The 19,430-nt window shown below is 47.0% G+C and overlaps 1 protein-coding gene across 2 annotated transcripts in view; it reads right to left on the bottom strand.

Moving 5' to 3' along the window:
- Nucleotides 1–19,430, bottom strand: part of LOC140392772 (NGFI-A-binding protein 1-like) — a 175,182-nt gene that overhangs the window by 44,374 nt on the left and 111,378 nt on the right. For both annotated transcript variants that reach the window (XM_072478408.1, XM_072478400.1), the window contains exons 3-4: nucleotides 9,702–9,835; nucleotides 9,534–9,585 (exon numbers count right to left, since the gene is read on the bottom strand). In XM_072478408.1, coding sequence (XP_072334509.1) covers nucleotides 9,534–9,585; nucleotides 9,702–9,835 — 186 coding nt within the window. The remainder of the gene's footprint in view (nucleotides 1–9,533; nucleotides 9,586–9,701; nucleotides 9,836–19,430) is intronic.

Genomic DNA, 19,430 nt, shown 5'->3' with positions numbered 1-19,430 from the left:
AATTTCCTAGGGAAAACAAATAGGTGGTCTTGAGGGGTCTCGTTCGTGGCCGTGCAAAGAAGTGACCTAATGGAGTGGAGCGAGTCGGGGAGGACCCCCTGCGATTGGGAAACTGGGAGATTCCTAGACCGCAGGGCCAGGAGGACAGCCTTCCATACCGTCGCGTTCTCCCACTCCACCTGTCCGTTTCCCCGGGGGTTGTAACTGGTAGCTCTGCTCGAGGCGATGCCCTTACCGAGCAGGTACTGATGCAGTTCGTCTCTCATAAACGAGGAGCCCCGGTCACTGTGGATGTAAGTGGAGAAACCGAACAAGGTGAGGATACTATGTAGGGCCTTAATGACAGTGGCCGCGGTCATGTCGGGGCAAGGGATTGCAAAGGGGAAGCGGGAGTACTCGTCAACGACGTTGAGGAAATACGCGTTGCGGTTGGTAGAGGGGAGAGGCCCTTTGAAGTTGATACTGAGGCTCTCAACGGGCCGGGATGCCTTCACCAGGTGGGCCTTATCCGATCGATAGAAGTGCGGCTTACACTCCGCACAGATTTGGCAGTCCCTGGTCATGGCCCTGACCTCCGCGGCGGAGTGGGGCAGGTTGCGGGCCTTGATGTAGTGGGTAAGACGGGTAACCCCCGCGTGGCAGAGGTCATTGTGGATGGCCTGGCACATGTGCTGCGGGACAGGGCATCTGGGGGCTCGTTGAGCTTCCCAGGACGATACACTATATCCTAATTATAGGTGGAGAGTTCGATCCTCCACCTCTCTTGATCTTGCCCCGCTGTGTATTGTCGAACATGAAGGCTACCGACTGTTGGTCGGTGACGAAGGTAGACCTCCTACCAGCGAGGTAGTGCCCCCAGTGCCGTACAGCTTCCATGATGGCTTGAGCTTCTTTTTCGACTGAGGAGTGTCGAATCTCGGGGGCGTTGAGGTTACATAAGAACATAAGAACTAGGAACAGGAGTGGGCCATCTGGCCCCTCGATACTGCTCCGCCATTCAATGAGATCATGGCTGATCTTTGTGGACTCAGCTCCACTCTCCGGCCCGTACACCATATCCCCGAATCCCTTTATTCTTTAGAAAGGTATCTATCTTTTTCTTAAAGACGTTTAAAGAAGGAGCCTCAACTGCTTCACTGGTCCAGTCCCAACAGGAGCAGAGCGCAGAGATCGGGGAGGACATGCAATTTAAAATAGGCGTACTCGGTGTCCTGTATTGCAAGGTTCGCGACAGTGTACCCCCGGATCTGCACTGAGTGCAATCTGGAAGCGAGGGAGATATGATTGGGATGTGGGGGAAATTCGGAGAGAACAGCGCCCTACCGTGTCAGGGTGGACGAAGCTTTCCGTGCTCCCGGAGTCAAACAGGCAAGGCGTTTCGTGCCCAGTGACCCGGACGGTCATCATGGAGTTCTGGAGATGCTTTGGGCGTGACTGGTTGAGGGTGACCGCGCCGAGTTGCGGGTAGCCGGCGTGGTCGGAGGTAGCGGGGTGGTCCCAAGATGGCGGCCCCCGTCGGTCACACGTGTCGGGCGGCGTTGAAGATGGCGGCCAAGATGGCTGCCCCCGTCGGTCGCATGTGTCGGGCGGTGTTGAAGATGGCGGCCCCCATGAGTCGCACATGGCGGGCCGTGTGGGAGACGGCGACCAAGATGGCGGCCCCCGTGAGTCGCATGTGTTGTGCAGATTCAGAGATGGCTGCCCCCACCGACAACACGAGGCGGATGACGCGCCCGAAGGGGGCGGAGTCGGCAGGCACGCAGCCACACTGCGAGGTCTGCAGGCCTGTGAGTCTGAGAGTTGGGCCTGTGATTTGGAGGACTTGGACCTGGCCAGGCAAACTTTGACAAAGTGCCCCTTCTTGCCGCAGTCGCTACAGTTCGCATTCCGAGCCGGGCAACACTGCCTGGGGTGCTGGTGCTGGCTGCACAAATAGCAGGGTAGCCCCCCGGGTTGGGCGGGCAGCCACGCGGCACAGGCCTGGGGTACTCTCTAGTCGAATGTGCACGAGGGGGTCGCATCCTCGGGGGAGAAAGCGTTGAGGCTCTGGAACGCTACCTCTAGGGAGTTGGCTAGTTTTACCATGTCCTCCAGGTCGAGGGCGCCCTTCTCGAGCAGGCGCTGTCTGACGTAGTTGGACCGGACTCCAGGCACATAAGCGTCCTGGATGGCGAGTTCCATGTATTGTGAGGCCGTGACGGCCTTGTAGTTGCAGCTTCGCACGAGTACTTTCAGGTCGCGTAGGTACTCCAGGAGCGATTCCCCGGGGCGTTGGCGGCGAGTGGTGAGGAGATGCTGCGCGTACACTTCATTCATGGGCCTCACGTATTGCCGCTTTAGGATCACGACCGCATCTGCGTATGTGGTCGCTTCCTCGATCTGCATGGAGATTCGATGGCTCACCTGGGCGTGGAGGAGGCTCAGCTTCTGTTAGTCGGTGACGGAGGATGAGGAGGAGGCAGGGAGGTAGGCCTCGAAACATCGGAGCCAATGCAAAAAAATCCCTTTGGCTTCAACTGCCTGTGGGTCGAGTTCCAGTCGGTCAGGTTTGAGGGCTGCTTCCATCGCGATGTTGTAGTTGATTAAATTGATGCGACCATCAAGTCACTTGAGACGAAGAGTTGAAGTGAACAGTGGCTTTAATCAACTGGAACAGTGCCTGCCTGCGACTGCTCTGCACTGAGAGCACCTACAGGGCAGCTGCTCTATATACCTCCCCTCAAAGGGGCGGAGTCCACAAGGGCACCAACATGATACAAGCAGTGTAATGCAGTACAATGGTCCATAGGTGGAGCCCACAAGGGCAACAGCATAGTACAATGCAATACAGTGGTGAATGGTTACCATAATACGGTCACCACACATTGACTTCAGGAAGCAAGTACTGTACACACCCCTGTCAGCATCAACGGGGCCAAAGTGGAGATGGTTAGCAGTTTCAAATTCCTAGGGGTGCACAACTCCAAAACTCTGTCCTGGTTCACCACATCGACACTACCACCAAGAAAGCACAACAGCGCCTATACTTCCTCAGGAAATTAAGGAAATTCGGCATGTCCACATTAGCTTTTACAGATGCACCATAGAAAGCATCCTATCTGGCTGCATCACAGCCTGGTATGGCAACTGCTCGGCCCAGGACCGCAAGAAACTTCAGAGAGTCGTGAACACCGCCCAGTCCATCACACAAACCTGCCTCCCATCCATTGACTCTATCTACACCGCCCGCTGCTTGGGGAAAGCGGGCAGAGTAATCAAAGATCCCTCCCACCCGGCTTACTCACTCTTCCAATTTCTTCCATTGGGCAGGAGGTACGGAAGTCTGAGAACACGCACGAACAGATTCAAAAACAGCTTCTTCCCCACTGTTACCAGACTCCTAAATGACCCTATTATGGACTGACCTCATTAACACTACACCCCTGTATGCTTCATCCGATGCCAGTGCTTATGTAGTTGTATTGTATACGTTGTGTTGCCCTATCATGTATTTTCTTTTCTTCCCTTTTCTTCCCATGTACTTAATGATCTGTTGAGCTGCTCGCAGAAAAATACTTTTCACTGTACCTCGGTACACGTGACAATAAACAAATCCAATCCAGTCCAAATTGAGAATTTCATTAAAAACTCTTCAGAATGCCATTTTTAAAAAACAGTCTCACAAAGCACAAGAAAAAGTCTAAATGAGATTTTACAGATGCTGAAGAGGTTTGGTAAAGGTACATTTAGGCTATAAATTCAGCATAGGGATATTTATTACACATCAACTAGATTTATTTCCCTTGCACCATAGGAGGTAACATCCCTCTCCCTTAATGTAGATAAATTTAAATGTGAACATCTCCAAAATAATTGCCTGTAGTACTTCATGATTACTTTAGAGATGATGGATGCAATCTTCCGACCGTGAGAGTGCTGCACGGCCGGTAAATATTGTGCGAAACCTCCCGCGGGATACCCAACGCCAATACGCTTTGTGAGATCCAACCAGATCTGACGAGGCGTCTTGGTCAGTATCCCGTCCACAATGGGTGTGACCAAGCCATGCTTGCACAAGTAGATTTGAAGCCTACCTAGACAAGCTTACCCGGGATCTACCGATCTCAACTGGGAAGCCCCATCGGGCGCCGTTCAGTGCTGGTCCACACAAACGTGGCCCTGCATTCAGGGGTCTCCTACGCCATCAAAGGCCCCTGGGTAGTCAGGGACAGTGCAGAGTGGCTCGTTAGCCCTCCTCCTGGTACGTAGGCACCTAAGCACTACCGCCCTGGAACTGTCAAGGTGCCCAGATGGTATTGCAAAGTCGGCAGGAGCGCTGCCAAGGTGGCAATGCAAAGGTGCCCTGGTAGCATTACCAAGGATCAGGGCTTGAGGTGGGCCATGCCCATAAAAAGAGGGTGGAATGAAGGATGGGGGGGATGCAGGGCAGATAAGAAACGGCATGGGACCCCATATGTGTGTCTGTGGGGGGCGTGAGATTGCCCATGGGTGGGGCTTGTGGGAGACCCACAATCATAGAATTTACAGTGCTGAAGGAGGCCATTCGGCCCATTGAGTCTGCACCGGCCCTTGGAAAGAGCACCCTACTCAAGCCCACATCTCCACCCTATCCCCATAACCCAATAGCCCCACTTAACCTTTTTGGACACCAAGGGCAATTTAGCATAGCTAATCCACCGAACCCGCACATCCTTGGACTGTGGGAGGAAACTGGAGCACCCGGAGGAAACCCACGCAGGCAAGGGGAGAAAGTGCAGACTCCGCAGACACAAGCTCACTTAGAGATCAGGGCACCCTTTCAAAATGGTGGCCCGATCTCAGACGAGCCACTCTAGATTGTAAGTGTGGGCTAAACGGGTGAGAAACTACCCAGGACTCAAAAAAGTGACTAAGTGTGGTTGGATCTCGCTGGGGAACTTGCTGGCAGAGCAGGCAGGAAACTCTCAGCAAAACCTGCCACAAATGACACTTTGAAATTTTTCAGTTAAATCGCGCCCGGTATCTGGAGAGGGCACAAAGCACTGGGCACAATTTTCTTTCCACCAAGACTATTATATTACAGGTTACAAACAACAGTTATGAAAGAACTAGAGAAAAGCCCTTCGAAGCCATCAAAATCATTCCTCCTGCACTTCATATACAATATACCTGACTGCAAATCTCTGATCCACCTTATTAATCTTCCATGAGCAATTTCTGCATAGATAATCCCTGATTGTGACACTCTAATTACCCACTTATCTTGAGGTTTCTTATATAGCGTCTCTTATACAAGTAAACTGTGCAATATGGACACAAATTAAAGAGTTAATATCATATCACCTCCGACACTCACCATCAGATTGCCACACAGCTCCTATTTACATATCTTGCACCGGAGCTCCTCATTTAACTGAACTTCCGAACAGGGTCTCCTTATTAAGACGGAGCCAACCTGTTCTGCGAGTCCTTTCTCGCAGTGCATAGTCGCCGGACGAAGCCATGCCATGCCCACTTTTTACAGTATCAGCTACCATATTCCATTTCAAGATCTCAAAGCCACATTGACAAGCTACAGAGAGACAGTAAGTGTGGAAAGCGAGTGTGCAAGGGGGTTACACTGGGTCAGGTAGTTCGGGGGAGGGGGGGGAAATAGTCAGGTGTTTGGAGTAGCAGAGATAGTCAGGAGGTACAGTGGGGAATCAGAGAATCATTGGTATGGTTAACCAGGAGCTGCAACTGATATTATTCTTTAAACATTCCTGTGTAACTCTTCAGGCAAGTGAGTCAGAACCATCTGATGTCTCAGACGCGAACTCAAGAGTTGTATCGGGTTCCAGACAGAGGGTTCAAACTTCCCAGCCAATTTCCACATAGTCAGTGCATGAGGACATCAGGGGGGTCACCCAGCAGGTCTTGGGGTGGTATCTCCAGGACATTAATACCTATCAAATTCAGGGCCTCTGATTCTCAATTCACAATGTAGAACTCCAAGTCTAAGCAAGGTTGACGTAACTTTCTTCAAGAAGCTTCAATAAAGTCAAAACAGAGGTCCTAGAATGTAATAAGGGGCTGGTTTAGCACAGTGGGCTAAACAGCTGGCTTGCAATGCAGAACAATGCCAGCAGCGCAGGTTCAATCCCCGTACCGGCCTCCCCCAACAAGCGCTGAAATGTGACGACTAGGGGCTTTTCACAGTAACTTCATTGAAGCCTACTTGTGACAATAAGCGATTATTATTATTGTTATTATTAATTAACATTGTGGACAATTGTTTCACATTCTGCAAATGAAGAGACTGAACACCATGAATAGGACAATTCCTTTTGTTCCCAATGAAGGAAATTGCAGTTATAGGCATTGAAGATGTTGGGTGAACAAATGAATAGATTACCAATAGGAATGTGGCAAAGGTGAATGACTTGACATTCTGCAGCCACAGCCTGGCAAAACAGGCTGCATAAGAACAGTAAAGTAAAATGGGCCTGTTCTGCATATTCTAAAGAGTTCCAATTCTAAACAGTATTAACATGTGTAAACATAGACATGGATTACCACAGTGCATCAAACAGAACAGGAATTTAAAGCTTGGCTGCTACAATTTACTATTAGCATGACACTGATATTCATAGTAGAAATGGAATTCTGCCCGGTGAGTGCATGGTTCTGGAAAGCATCCCTTTTAGCAACCCAGCCATGAACTGCCAGAAACAAAATAATTTAGAAACAAGAGTCAGTCCAGATACACGGACCTGTGATCTTTGTGTTATGAAGGAAACTTCCTAACATTTCACTACTGGGCCACTGAATCCTGAGAATCTCAAGTGCTTGTGAAATGAGAAGACTGCCACATTGCTATTTGTTGCACAGTTACCACCATTGGTTTCAGATCACTTCTAAACATATATTTCACTGCTTTGAATCCAGAGATTATTCAAGTTTGGTATTCAATGTACATCTTAAGTATGTTCAGTTAAACTATTAAATTTAAACACAGTCTAACATTAAAATCTTCCTGCTATTATGTTCATGAAAACATGTAATACAACTGGAAAAATCACATACTCATAACTATAATGGCATAACTACTATACCATGGCATGAGTTATAGTTATCTATCCATCACCCATTCCTTCAAGACCATATATTGATTTCCCATAATCCAATGCATCAATCTTCAAATTGATTTCTAGAAAGCATTCAAAGGCCTTCTTACATCTTATTTCTGCAGCCTGATAGAGCCTCAGTCACCCACACCCTCTAACCTTTAGATTATTACCCGGTGTACTTTCTGCTACTCTTTTTGTCCACTATTGATGGCACATCCTTCAGCCAGCTTGATCCTACTTATCTGCCACAATCCCTGTAAACTCCTTTTTGTCTCCACCCCTCATTTGTGAAGCCCTCCTAACATCCGCCTTCTTCCCTTGGTTCCCTCCATCAATGAAATAATTGCGCCATTTTAACATTAAAGTTTGTAATCTGTGGCAGTTAAAAAAGTAATAAAGATGTCATATGAATCTTGGTGAGATTGTACCTCTAATGCTCCTGGATATTTTGATATATGTTGCAGAAAGGAAATCATTATTCTATTGTCCTGGTACATTTCATCATGGCGAACAGCAAGTAATTGACAAATGAAGATGTTCACATTGATATGGTATAGTCACTGCACAGTTCAATATTTAGTTGTCAGAAAATAACACTTATCAATGTGTGTAAACTCTTGGATAGCACTTGTAGCCACGTAAAATGGCTGATTCCCGATTAGAATGGTCAAACCCCGATCTAAAATGGCGAACGGAAGAGGCTGATGGGAAAATCAGCCAACAGGACTCAAACGGACAGCTGCAGGTAAAACAGTGTATTCGCCTCTGGGGAAGTCAGTCCAGCCCGATACCTGCAGCCATCAACATCACAACAACCCAGCCATCTGCATTTTAATCAGCCATCCCCGGGAACAATTGCTACAAATTAGCAATTGAAAGCCGACCCAGACCTTTCGGCGCCAGCAGGGGCTAACACAAAGAAAGGTAAACGACCACCCCCCCGATCAAGGAATCGCTCCAGTATTGGAGCATATCGAACCAAGTGATTGGGACCACGTCCAATCACTTGGAACCAGGTACGAGGTCCGCCCCGAGAGGCGGGAAGCCCCTGGGGACTATACGAATAGGGGCCAAGTTCAACTCGATCCTTCTCTTCCTGCTCGCAACCTTCGAGACCCTTCTACAAGAAAACTGTAAGTCTTACTCCAGCGATCGCTACCAGATAGGCGCTCCTGACTATCGACTTGTACCAGCTTTTGAATCCCGCAGGCTCAGAACCAATTCGAAAGACCATTCATTTCCCTGACCCGGTGGGCCATTTCCAAAGTTAAGTATTGGCCTTTAGTGGTAGGTAGTAGTCTAGAAGTAGGATTATTGTATACGTATTATTGCTGTATATAATAAATGAGCGTTGATTTAACTCTTACTAAGCGGTGTGTTGCATTATTAATCATTACTTGGTCTTGAACCACGTGGCGGTATCAGAAAGATACCTGGCGACTCATGAGCAAAGGTGACAGAATTAGAGCTAATAAACTAAGGCTAAAACGAGCAACACACTAAGGCAGCACGGTAGCATAGTGGTTAGCACAATTGCTTCACAGCTCCAGGGTCCCAGGTTCGATTCCCGGCTTGGGTCGCTGTCTGTGGGGAGTCTGCACGTTCTCCCCGTGTGTGCGTGGGTTTCCTCCGGGTGCTCCGGTTTCCTCCCACAGTCCAAAGATGTGCAGGGTAGGTGGATTGGCCATGCTAAATTGCCCTTAGGTCCAAAATTGCCCTTAGTGTTGGGTTGGAGTACTGGGTTATGGGGATAGGGTAGGATGCTCTTTCCAAGAGCCGGTGCAGTCTTGATGGGCCGAATGGCCTCCTTCTGCACTGTAAATTCTATTCTATGAATAGACAAATGTCATTTCAAACACAAACGCACCTTCATGTATTTTGTCTCTCTTAATTAACCACAGCCTATGGGAACTGCACATGGGGTTTATTTATACATTGTAGACTGTGCCATTTTAACTGTATGTGCAACCTTTGCCCAGTTATGTATGCTATAGGGATCTCTGATTTTTATCATATTGTACCCCACCCATGTTCTTTGTGAAAGCCCCAACAGAATGAATTAAGATGAACAGAGTCCACATTCAGCACATTTGCACATACAAGAAACAACCACAGTTAAAGGATTTTGAAGAATGGAATTTCCACTCATTAAAAATACCCGAGTAAATCCCACCTCATATTTAGCCCATTTTGCACACTGGCAACATATCAGTTGCCTTTTTAAAATGTATCTTTCCTTCACAAGCCCTATGCTTCAGTGCATTTGCTCCACTGTGCCACTCAGAAACTAGTGTGCATAATACATGAATATTTGAAACTTCCTGACGTTATCTTTGTGCGCTACAAGTTATGGTCAGAACCTGCACACATCATTCATATCTTCAATTAATAGAAGGGGCATTTTGGAATAGCAAACTTGCATCCAAATAATAAACCATGCATTACCTCTGTTTTTATTCGTTTGGGAGATGATTCATCTTGTTCTGCACATCTAGACCTGCAATTAAATACATACAAGCAATTTTAAATAACTGAACAATGCGAAATGTGAAATGTCAGATAAAGAAGAAACTCAAATATAAATTTTGAGAGTTTAAAAACAAAAGCCCTCACCTGGAGGTTTTGTAGGTGTATTTGTAGGTTACTTCTCGAGAGACTTGTCGAGCTAACGTAAATAGTTCATCTCTCCTAGTGAGCAATGCGTTATCCTTTGTACAGAATTGAGCAGCTGCTTCATTAACAGTGAGCTGTAAACAAATACCAAATTATGAGTTCAGGACTACTTTAATGGATCAGCTGGTTGAAGAGTGAGTAGCGGACCCATACCGAGCAGAAGGATTAGATCCGCAGTCTGTAATGAGTCAGTGGGCCTCAGTTGAGGCTGTGGTAAAGAGCTACTGCAACATCAATGGCTACTCTAAACAACTATGAGATAGTTCTAAGAAACATGAAGCATTCTATAAATGCAAGTTGTTTTTTAAAAAACAATCCCTGTTAGCAAGTTGGGGGGGTAAAATAATCGATCCCTTTCTTGGTATTACTAAATTGCTATCCAGTCCCTTTCTGGATTGCTATCCATCAAGTCTTGACAGCTTAAGAAAAGGTTAGAGTTGAGCTGCAGTGTACCTCTTGGCCAAATCGCCAGCCAACATTCAACTTCTAGGCTTACACACATCCACTTGGATGGAATAATACTTCTGAGATGGTGTGGTCAAGCAAATTTTCAATTCCATTCAAGATAATGAGGCAGAGGTGGCAAGAAATTTTTGAAAAGAAAAACGTTAAGTAAAAACCTTTTGTCGCAATGTTCAAAAATCCTCACCTTTTCATCATGAATTCAAATAAAAACGTAAAACTAAAGTTACAACCACAAACTCCCATAATGCAAAAGCAAAATATTGCGGTTGCTGGAAATCCTCAAAATGTCTGACAGCATCTGTGGAGAGAGAAATAAAGTTCACATTTCTGCCACCAGGCCATTGGTCTGAAGCATTGACTGTTTCTCTCTCTCCACCGTTGCTGCCACACCTGCTGAGTATTGCCAGCATTTTTTGTTTTTACTCAAATGATGTAACTTCAGTTATAGTTTCAAGGAAAGATGGCACAACAGTTAAAAGCAAAATTGTTTCTGGAAACATACATGTGCAAGTAGTGGTGCAGTGGAGCATAAATTTGCAAGATTGGAATTGATGCATTTTATTGTGCAAATATACTAGATGTGCTTCTCCATCTGTTGGGTAAAGTCCTCAAACAAAATGTTGCTTTTAATCATGGGAGGAGAGGACCAAGAGTTCTTCAAAGTGTACACCAGATGAAATAGATCAAAACCTTATTAGTCTCAAGTAAATTAATGCTACATTATACATAAATCAATTTTAAAATGTGCAAAAGCATTTGTTAAAATTAATAGGAAAACCAGTTATCATTTTATGCAAAGTCAATATTCCAAATTTTAGTGTCAAAGTTTTTATTTTTTTATTCATTCAAGGGATGCTGGCCAGGCCAGTATTCACTGCTCATCCCCAATTGCCCTTGAGGAGGTGCTGGTGAGCTTTCTTCTGAAACCACTGCAATCCATGTGGTGTAGGTACAGTACGGTGCTGTTAGGGAGGGAGTTCCAGGATTTCTACCCAGCAATAATGAAGGAATGGTGATATATTTCCAAGCCAGGCTAGTGGGTGGCTTGGAGGGGAACTTCCTAAGGGTAGTGTTCCAGTGTGCCCGCTGCCTTTGTCCTAGATGGTAGCGCTCGTGGATTTGGAAGGTGTTGGCATGACAGCCAGTTTAACGGTGCTTGCCATTGTGTAAAGGAGTGAATTGTTCAGCTACTTGTGGCAAGCAAAAGATACATGGCTTTAAGATCATTACAAGTTTGCATCACACCCTCACAAGCTTTGCAAAAACAGCAGCGTGCCCTCAACCTCCCAGTGGAGTTTTATTAAATTGTTGCATTTAAAAAAAATTCATTTAAGGGATGTGGACGTCGCTGGTTTGGCCAGCATTTAGAACATTATAGCGCAGTACAGGCCCATCGGCCCTCGATGTTGCGCCGACCTGTGAAACCACTCTAAAGCCCATCTACACTATTCCCTTATCATCCATATGTCTATCCAATGACCATTTGAATGCCCTTAGTGTTGGCAAATCCACTACTGTTGCAGGCAGGGCATTCCACGCCCTGACTACTCTCTGAGTAAAGAACCTACCTCTGACATCTGTCTTATAGCTATCTCCCCCCAATTTAAAGCTGTGTCCCCTCGTGCAAGACATCAATATCTGAGGAAAAAGGCTCTCACTGTCCACCCTATCCAATCCTCTGATCATCTTGTATGCCTCAATTAAGTCACCTCTTAACTATCTTCTCTCTAACGAAAACCGCCTCAAGTCCCTCAGCCTTTCCTCATAAGATCTTCCCTCCATACCGGGCAACATTCTGGTAAATCTCCTCTGCACCCTTTCCAATGCTTCCACATCCTTCCTATAATGCGGCGACCAGAATTGCACGCAATACTCCAAATGCGGCCGCACCAGAGTTTTGTACAGCTCCAACATGACCTCATGGCTCCGAAACTCAATCCCTCTACCAATAAAAGCTAACACACCGTATGCCTTCTTAACAACCCTCTCAACCTGGGTGGCAACTTTCAGGGATCTTATGTACATGGACACCGAGATCTCTTTGCTCATCCACACTGCCAAGAATCTTACCATTAGCCCAGTACTCTGTCTTCCTGTTATTCCTTCCAACATGAATCACCTCACACTTTTCTGCATTAAACTCCATTTGCCACCTCTCAGCCCAGTGCTGCAGCTTATCTATGTCCCTCTGTAACTTGTAACATCCGTCCGCACTGTCCACAACTCCACCGCCTTTAGTGTCATCTGCAAATTTACTCACCCATCCTTCTACTCCCTCCTCCAGTTCATTTATAAAAATGACAAACAGCAGTGGCCCCAAAACAGATCCTTGTGGTACACCACTAGTAACTGGACTCCAGTCTGAACATTTCCCATCAACCACCACCCTTTGCCTTCTTCCAGCTAGCCAATTTCTGATCCAAACTGCTAAATCACCCTGAATCCCATGCCTCCGTATTTTCTGCAGTAGCCTACCGTGGGGAACTTTATCAAACGCTTTACTGAAATCCATATACACCACATCAACTGCTTTACCCTCATCCACCTGTTTGGTCACCTTCTCAAAGAACTCAATAAGATTTGTGAGGCACGACCTACCTTTCACAAAACCGTGTTGACTATCTCTAATCAAATTATTCCTTTCCAGATGATTATACATCCTATCTCTTATGAACCTTTCCAAGATTTTGCCCACAACAGAAGTAAGGCTCACTGGTCTATAGTTACCGGGGTTTTCTCTACTCCCCTTCTTGAACAAGGGGACAACATTTGCTATCCTCCAGTCTTCTGGCACTATTCCTGTAGACAAAGATGACTTAAAGATCAAAGCCAAAGGCTCAGCAATCTCCTCCCTAGCTTCCCACAGAATCCTAGGATAAATCCCATCTGGCCCAGGGGACTTATCTATTTTCACACTTTCCAGAATTGTTAACACCTCCTCCTTATGAACCTCAAGCCCTTCTAGTCTAGTAGCCTGAATCTCAGTATTCTCCTCAACAACACTATCTTTTTCCTGTGTGAATACTGACGAAAAATATTCATTTAGCACCTCTCCTATCTCCTCGGACTCCACGCACAACTTCCCGCTACTGTCCTTGACTGGCCCTACTCTTACCCAAGTCATTCCTTTATTCCTGACATATCTATAGAAAGCTTTAGGGTTATCCTTGATCCTACCTGCCAAAGACTTCTCATGTCCCCTCCTGGCTCTTCTTAGCTCTCTCTTTAGGTCCTTCCTAGCTAACTTGTAACATTCGAGCGCCCTAACTGAACCTTCATGTCTCATCTTTACATAAGCCTCCTTCTTCCTCTTGACAAGTGTTTCGACTTCTTTAGTAAACCACGGTTCCCTTGCTCGACCACTTCCTCCCTGCCTGACAGGTACATACTTATCAAGGACACGCAGTCGCTGTTCCTTGAACAAGCTCCACATTTCCATTGTGCCCATCCCCTGCAGTTTTCCTCTCCATCCGATGCATCCTAAGTCTTGCCTCATTGCATCATAATTGCCTTTCCCCCAGATATAACTCTTGCCTTGCGGTATATACCTATCCCTTTCCATCACTAAAGTAAACGTAATTGAATTGTGGTCACTATCACCAAAGTGCTCACCTACCTCCAAATCTAACACCTGTCCTGGTTCATTACCCAGTACCAAATCCAATATGGCCTCGCCTCTCGTTGGCCTATCTACATACTGTGTCAGGAAACCCTCCTGCACACATTGGACAAAAACTGACCCATCTAAAGTACTCGAACTATAGCGTTTCCAGTCAATATTTGGAAAGTTAAAGTCCCCCATAACAACTACCCTGTTGCTTTCGCTCCTATCCAGAATCATCTTTGCAATCCTTTCCTCTACATCTCTGGAACTTTTCGGAGGCCTATAGAAAACCGCTAACAGGGTGACCTCTCCTTTCCTGTTTCTAACCTCAGCCCATACTACCTCAGTAGACGGGTCCTCATCAAACGTCCTTTCTGCCACCGTAATACTGTCCTTGACTAACAATGCCACCCCTCCTCCTCTTTTACCACCTTCCCTGCGCTTACTGGGAGATTTAAAAAGCGCAGGAGCTGCGTGTCAGAGCGGAGATTTTAAAAGATCGCGGCCTAGTTTCGGGAGCCGTTCGGAGGAGGAGGAGCAGTCTCTGTCAGGGACAGAACCTGAGAACATCTAAGACACTCAGAAGGTAAGAAGGTAAGTAAGTGATTTTTACTCATTTTTACTTTTATACCTTTTTCAAATTGTGTGTGTTAGGGGGAAACTGAAGTGACATCACAGAAAAGCTGTGACCTGAGTGGCTGGTTGGGAATCTACACAAATTAAAAAAATTAAGCATTGGAAACTAAATTAAACATAATTACTTAATTATAATTTAGAGGGGTATCTAAACCAGAGATCGGAGTACACTATATTTAGCTTTCGCATTTATATTAGAAATCTAGTGCTAGGAAACAGGGGCGTCATTCTCCACCGGCGGGAGTCTCCGTTTTGCCGGCGCCAGGGGGTTTCCCGACGGCGTGGGGGTGCCCCACAATGGGAAACCCCATTGACCGGCCGGTGTAACGGAGACTCCCGCCGGCCGGTCGGGGCAGAAATGTGGCGGGGCGGGATGGAGAATTTTGCTCCAGATAGTTAACAGTAACTTTGAAAAAATGTTTTAAATATATTTTTTTAATGTTTTTTAAAACTTTAAATTTTAATTAATTGATGCAATGTCAGTTAGAGGGGTGCAGTGCTCTGACTGTGAGATGTGGCCGGTCCGGGAGGCTTCCTGTGTCCCGGATGGCTTCATCTGCAGAAAGTGCACCCAACTGGAGCTCCTCACAGACCGCATGGTTCGGTTGGAGCAGCAATTGGATGCACTTAGGAGCATGCAGGTGGCAGAAAGCGTCATAGATCACAGTTATATAAATGTGGTCACACCCAAGGTGCAGGCAGAGAAATGGGTGACCACCAGAAAGGGCAGGCAGTCAGTGCAGGAATCCCCATTGGTTGTCCCCCTCTCGATCAGGTATACCCCTTTCGATACTGTCGGGGGGGATAGCCTATCAGGGGAAAACAGCAGCAGCCAGAGCAGAGGCACCACGGCTCGCTCTGATGTTCAGAAGGGAGGGTCAAAGCGCAGAAGAGCAATAGTAATAGGGGACTCTATAGTCAGGGGCACAGATAGGTGCTTCTGTGGACATGAAAGAGACTCCAGGATGATATGTTGCCTCCCTGGTGCCAGGGTCCAGGATGTCTCCGAACGGGTAGAGGGCATCCTGAAGGGGGAGGGCAAACAGGCAGAGGTCGTTGTACATATTGGTACTAACGACATAGGCAGGAAGGGGCATGAGGTCCTGCAGCAGGAGTTCAGGGAGCTAGGCAGAAAGTTAAAAGACAGGACCTCTAGGGTTGTAATCTCGGGATTACTCCCTGTGCCACGTGCCAGTGAGGCTAGAAATAGGAAGATAGAGCAGCTAAACACGTGGCTAAACAGCTGGTGTCGGAGGGAGGGTTTCCGTTATCTGGACCACTGGGAGCTCTTCCGGGGCAGGTGTGACCTATGTAGGAAGGATGGGTTGCATCTAAACTGGAGAGGCATAAATATCCTGGCCGCGAGGTTTGCTAGTGTCACACGGGAGGGTTTAAACTAGTATGGCAGGGGGGTGGGCACGGGAGCAATAGGTCAGAAGGTGAGAGCATTGAGGGAGATCTAGGGAATAGGGACAGTGGGGCTCTGAGGCAGAGGTGGCCTGAAGTGCATATGTTTTAATGCAAGAAGTATTACGGGTAAGGCAGATGAACCTAGAGCTTAGATTAGTACTTGGAACTATGATGTTGTTGCCATTACAGAGACCTGGTTGAGAGAAGGGCAGGATTGGCAGCTAAACGCTCCAGGATTTAGATGTTTCAGGCGGGATAGAGGGGGATGTAAAAGGGGAGGCGGAGTTCCGCTACTGGTTAGGGAGAATATCACAGCTGTACTGCAGGAGGACACCTCAGAGGGCAGTGAGGCTATATGGGTAGAGATCAGGAATAAGAAGGGTGCAGTCACAATGTTGGGGGTTTACTACAGGCCTCCCAACAGCCAGCGGGAGATAAAGGAGCAGATAGGTAGACAGATTTTGGAAAAGAGTAAAAACAACAGGGTTGTGGTGATGGGAGACTTCAACTTCCCCAATATTGACTGGGACTCACTTAGTGCCAGGGGCTTAGACGGGGCGGAGTTTGTAAGGAGCATCCAGGAGGGCTTCTTAAAACAATATGTAGACAGTCCAACTAGGGAAGGGGCGGTACTGGACCTGGTATTGGGGAATGAGCCCGGCCAGGTGGTAGAAGTTTCAGTAGGGGAGCATTTCGGGAACAGTGACCACAATTCAGTAAGTTTTAAAGTACTGGTGGACAAGGATAAGAGTGGTTCCAGGATGAATGTGCTAAATTGGGGGAAGGCTAATTATAACAATATTAGGCGGGAACTGAGGAACATAGATTGGGGGCGGATGTTTGAGGGCAAATCAACATCTGACATGTGGGAGGCTTTCAAGTGTCAGTTGAAAGGAATTCAGGACCGGCATGTTCCTGTGAGGAAGAAGGATAAATACGGCAATTTTCGGGAACCTTAGATAACGAGAGATATTGTAGGCCTCGTCAAAAAGAAAAAGGAGGCATTTGTCAGGGCTAAAAGGCTGGGAACAGACGAAGCCTGCGTGGAATACAAGGAAAGTAGGAAGGAACTTAAGCAAGGAGTCAGGAGGGCTATAAGGGGTCACGAAAAGTCATTGGCAAATAGGGTTAAGGAAAATCCCAAGTCTTTTTACACGTACATAAAAAGCAAGAGGGTAGCCAGGGAAAGGGTTGGCCCACTGAAGGATAGGCAAGGGAATCTACGTGTGGAGCCAGAGGAAATGGGCAAGATACTAAATGAATACTTTGCATCAGTATTCACCAAAGAGAAGAAATTGGGAGATGTTGAGCCTGGAGAAGGGTGTGTAGATAGCCAGGGTCACATTGAGATCCAAAAAGACGAGGTGTTGGGCGTCTTGAAAAATATTAAGATAGATAAGTCCCCAGGGCCTGATGGGATCTAACCCAGAATACTGAAGGAGGCTGGAGAGGAAATTGCTGAGGCCTTGACAGAAATCTTTGGATCCTCACTGTCTTCAGGTGATGTGCCGGAGGACTGGAAAATAGCCAATGTTGTTCCTCTGTTTAAGAAGGGTAGCAAGGATAATCCAGGGAACTGCAGGCCGGTGAGCCTTACTTCAGTGGTAGGGAAATTACTGGAGAGAATTCTTCGAGACAGGATCTACTCCCATTTGGAAGCAAACGGACGTATTAGTGAGAGGCAGCATGGTTTTGTGAAGGGGAGGTCGTGTCTCACTAACTTGATAGAGTTTTTCGAAGAGGTCACAAAGATGATTGATGCAGGTAAGGCAGTGGATATTGTCTATATGGACTTCAGTAAGGCCTTTGACAAGGTCCCTCATGGTAGACTAGTACAAAAGGTGAAGTCACACGGGATCAGGGGTGAGCTGGCAAGGTGGATACAGAACTGGCTAGGTCATAGAAGGCAGAGAGTAGCAATGGAAGGATGCTTTTCTAATGGGAGGGCTGTGACCAGTGGTGTTCCACAGGGACCAGTGCTGGGACCTTTGCTGTTTGTAGTATATATAAATGATTTGGAGGAAAATGTAACTGGTCTGATTAGTAAGTTTGCAGACGACACAAAGGTTGGTGGAATTGCGGATAGCGATGAGGACTGTCAGAGGATACAGCAGGATTTAGATTGTTTGGAGACTTGGGCGGAGAGATGGCAGATGAAGTTTAATCCGGACAAATGTGAGGTAATGCATTTTGGAAGGTCTAATGCAGGTAGGGAATATACAGTGAATGGTAGAACCCTCAAGAGTATTGAAAGTCAAAGAGATCTAGGAGTACAGGTCCACAGGTCACTGAAAGGGGCAACACAGGTGGGGAAGGTAGTCAAGAAGGCATACGTCATGCTTGCCTTCATTGGCCGGGGCATTGAGTATAAGAATTGGCAAGTCATGTTGCAGCTGTATAGAACCTTAGTTAGGCTACACTTGGAGTATACTGTTCAATTCTGGTCGCCACACTACCAGAAGGATGTGGGGGCTTTAGAGAGGGTGCAGAAGAGATTTACCAGAATGTTGCCTGGTATGGAGGGCATTAGCTATGAGGAGCGGTTGAATAAACTCGGTTTGTTCTCACTGGAACGAAGGAGGTTGAGGGGCGACCTGATAGAAGTCTACAAAATTATGAGGGGCATAGACAGAGTGGATAGTCAGAGGCTTTTCCCTGGGGTAGAAGGGTCAATTACTAGGGGGCATAGGTTTAAGGTGAGAGGGGCAAGGTTTAGAGTAGATGTACGAGGCAAGCTTTTTACACAGAGGGTAGTGGGTGCCTGGAACTTGCTACCGGAGGAGGTGGTGGAAGCAGGGACGATAGTGACATTTAAGGGGCATCTTGACAAATACATGAATAGGATGGGAATAGAGGGATACGGGCCCAGAAAGTGTTGAAGACTGTAGTTTAGTCGGGCAGCATGGTCGGCACGGGCTTCGAGGGCCGAAGGGCCTGTTCCTGTGCTGTACGTTTCTTTGTTCTTTGTACTGAAATATTGCCATCCCTAGTTGCCCTTCAGAAGGTGGTGGTGAGTTGCTTTCTTGAACCGCTGCAGTCCCTGAGGTGTACATACACCCAGTGCTGTTAGGTAGGGAGTTTCAGGATGTTGTCCCAGCGAAGGTGAAGGAACGGCGATTATTTCCAAATCAGGATGGTGAGTGACTTGGAGGGGAACCTCCAGGCGGTGAGGTTCCCAGGTATCTTCTGCTCTTGTCCTTCTAGATGGTAGTGAGCATGAGTTTGGAAGGTGTGGTCTATGGAACTTTGGTGAGTTACTGCAGTCTATCTTGCAGATGGTTACACACGGCTGTCACTGTTTGTCGGTGGTGGAGGGTTTGAATGTTTGTGGAAGGGGGAGCAATCAAGCGGACTGCTTTGTCCTGGATGGTGTTGAGCCTCTGGAGTGTTGTTGGAGCTGCACTCATCCAGGCAAGTGGAGAGTATTCCATTATACTCCTGACTTGTGCCTTGTAGATGGTGGGCAGGCTTTGGAGGGCTCAGGAGGTGAGTTACTCATCATAGGATTCCTCGCCTTTGACCCGCCCTGGTAGCCACAGTATTAATGTCGCTAG

The sequence above is a fragment of the Scyliorhinus torazame genome, chromosome 2 (assembly GCF_047496885.1).
Source record: "Scyliorhinus torazame isolate Kashiwa2021f chromosome 2, sScyTor2.1, whole genome shotgun sequence".
Lineage (NCBI taxonomy): Eukaryota > Metazoa > Chordata > Chondrichthyes > Carcharhiniformes > Scyliorhinidae > Scyliorhinus > Scyliorhinus torazame.
The sequence above is the reverse complement of the archived record's forward strand: the minus strand, read 5'-3'. Positions and strand labels throughout refer to the sequence as shown.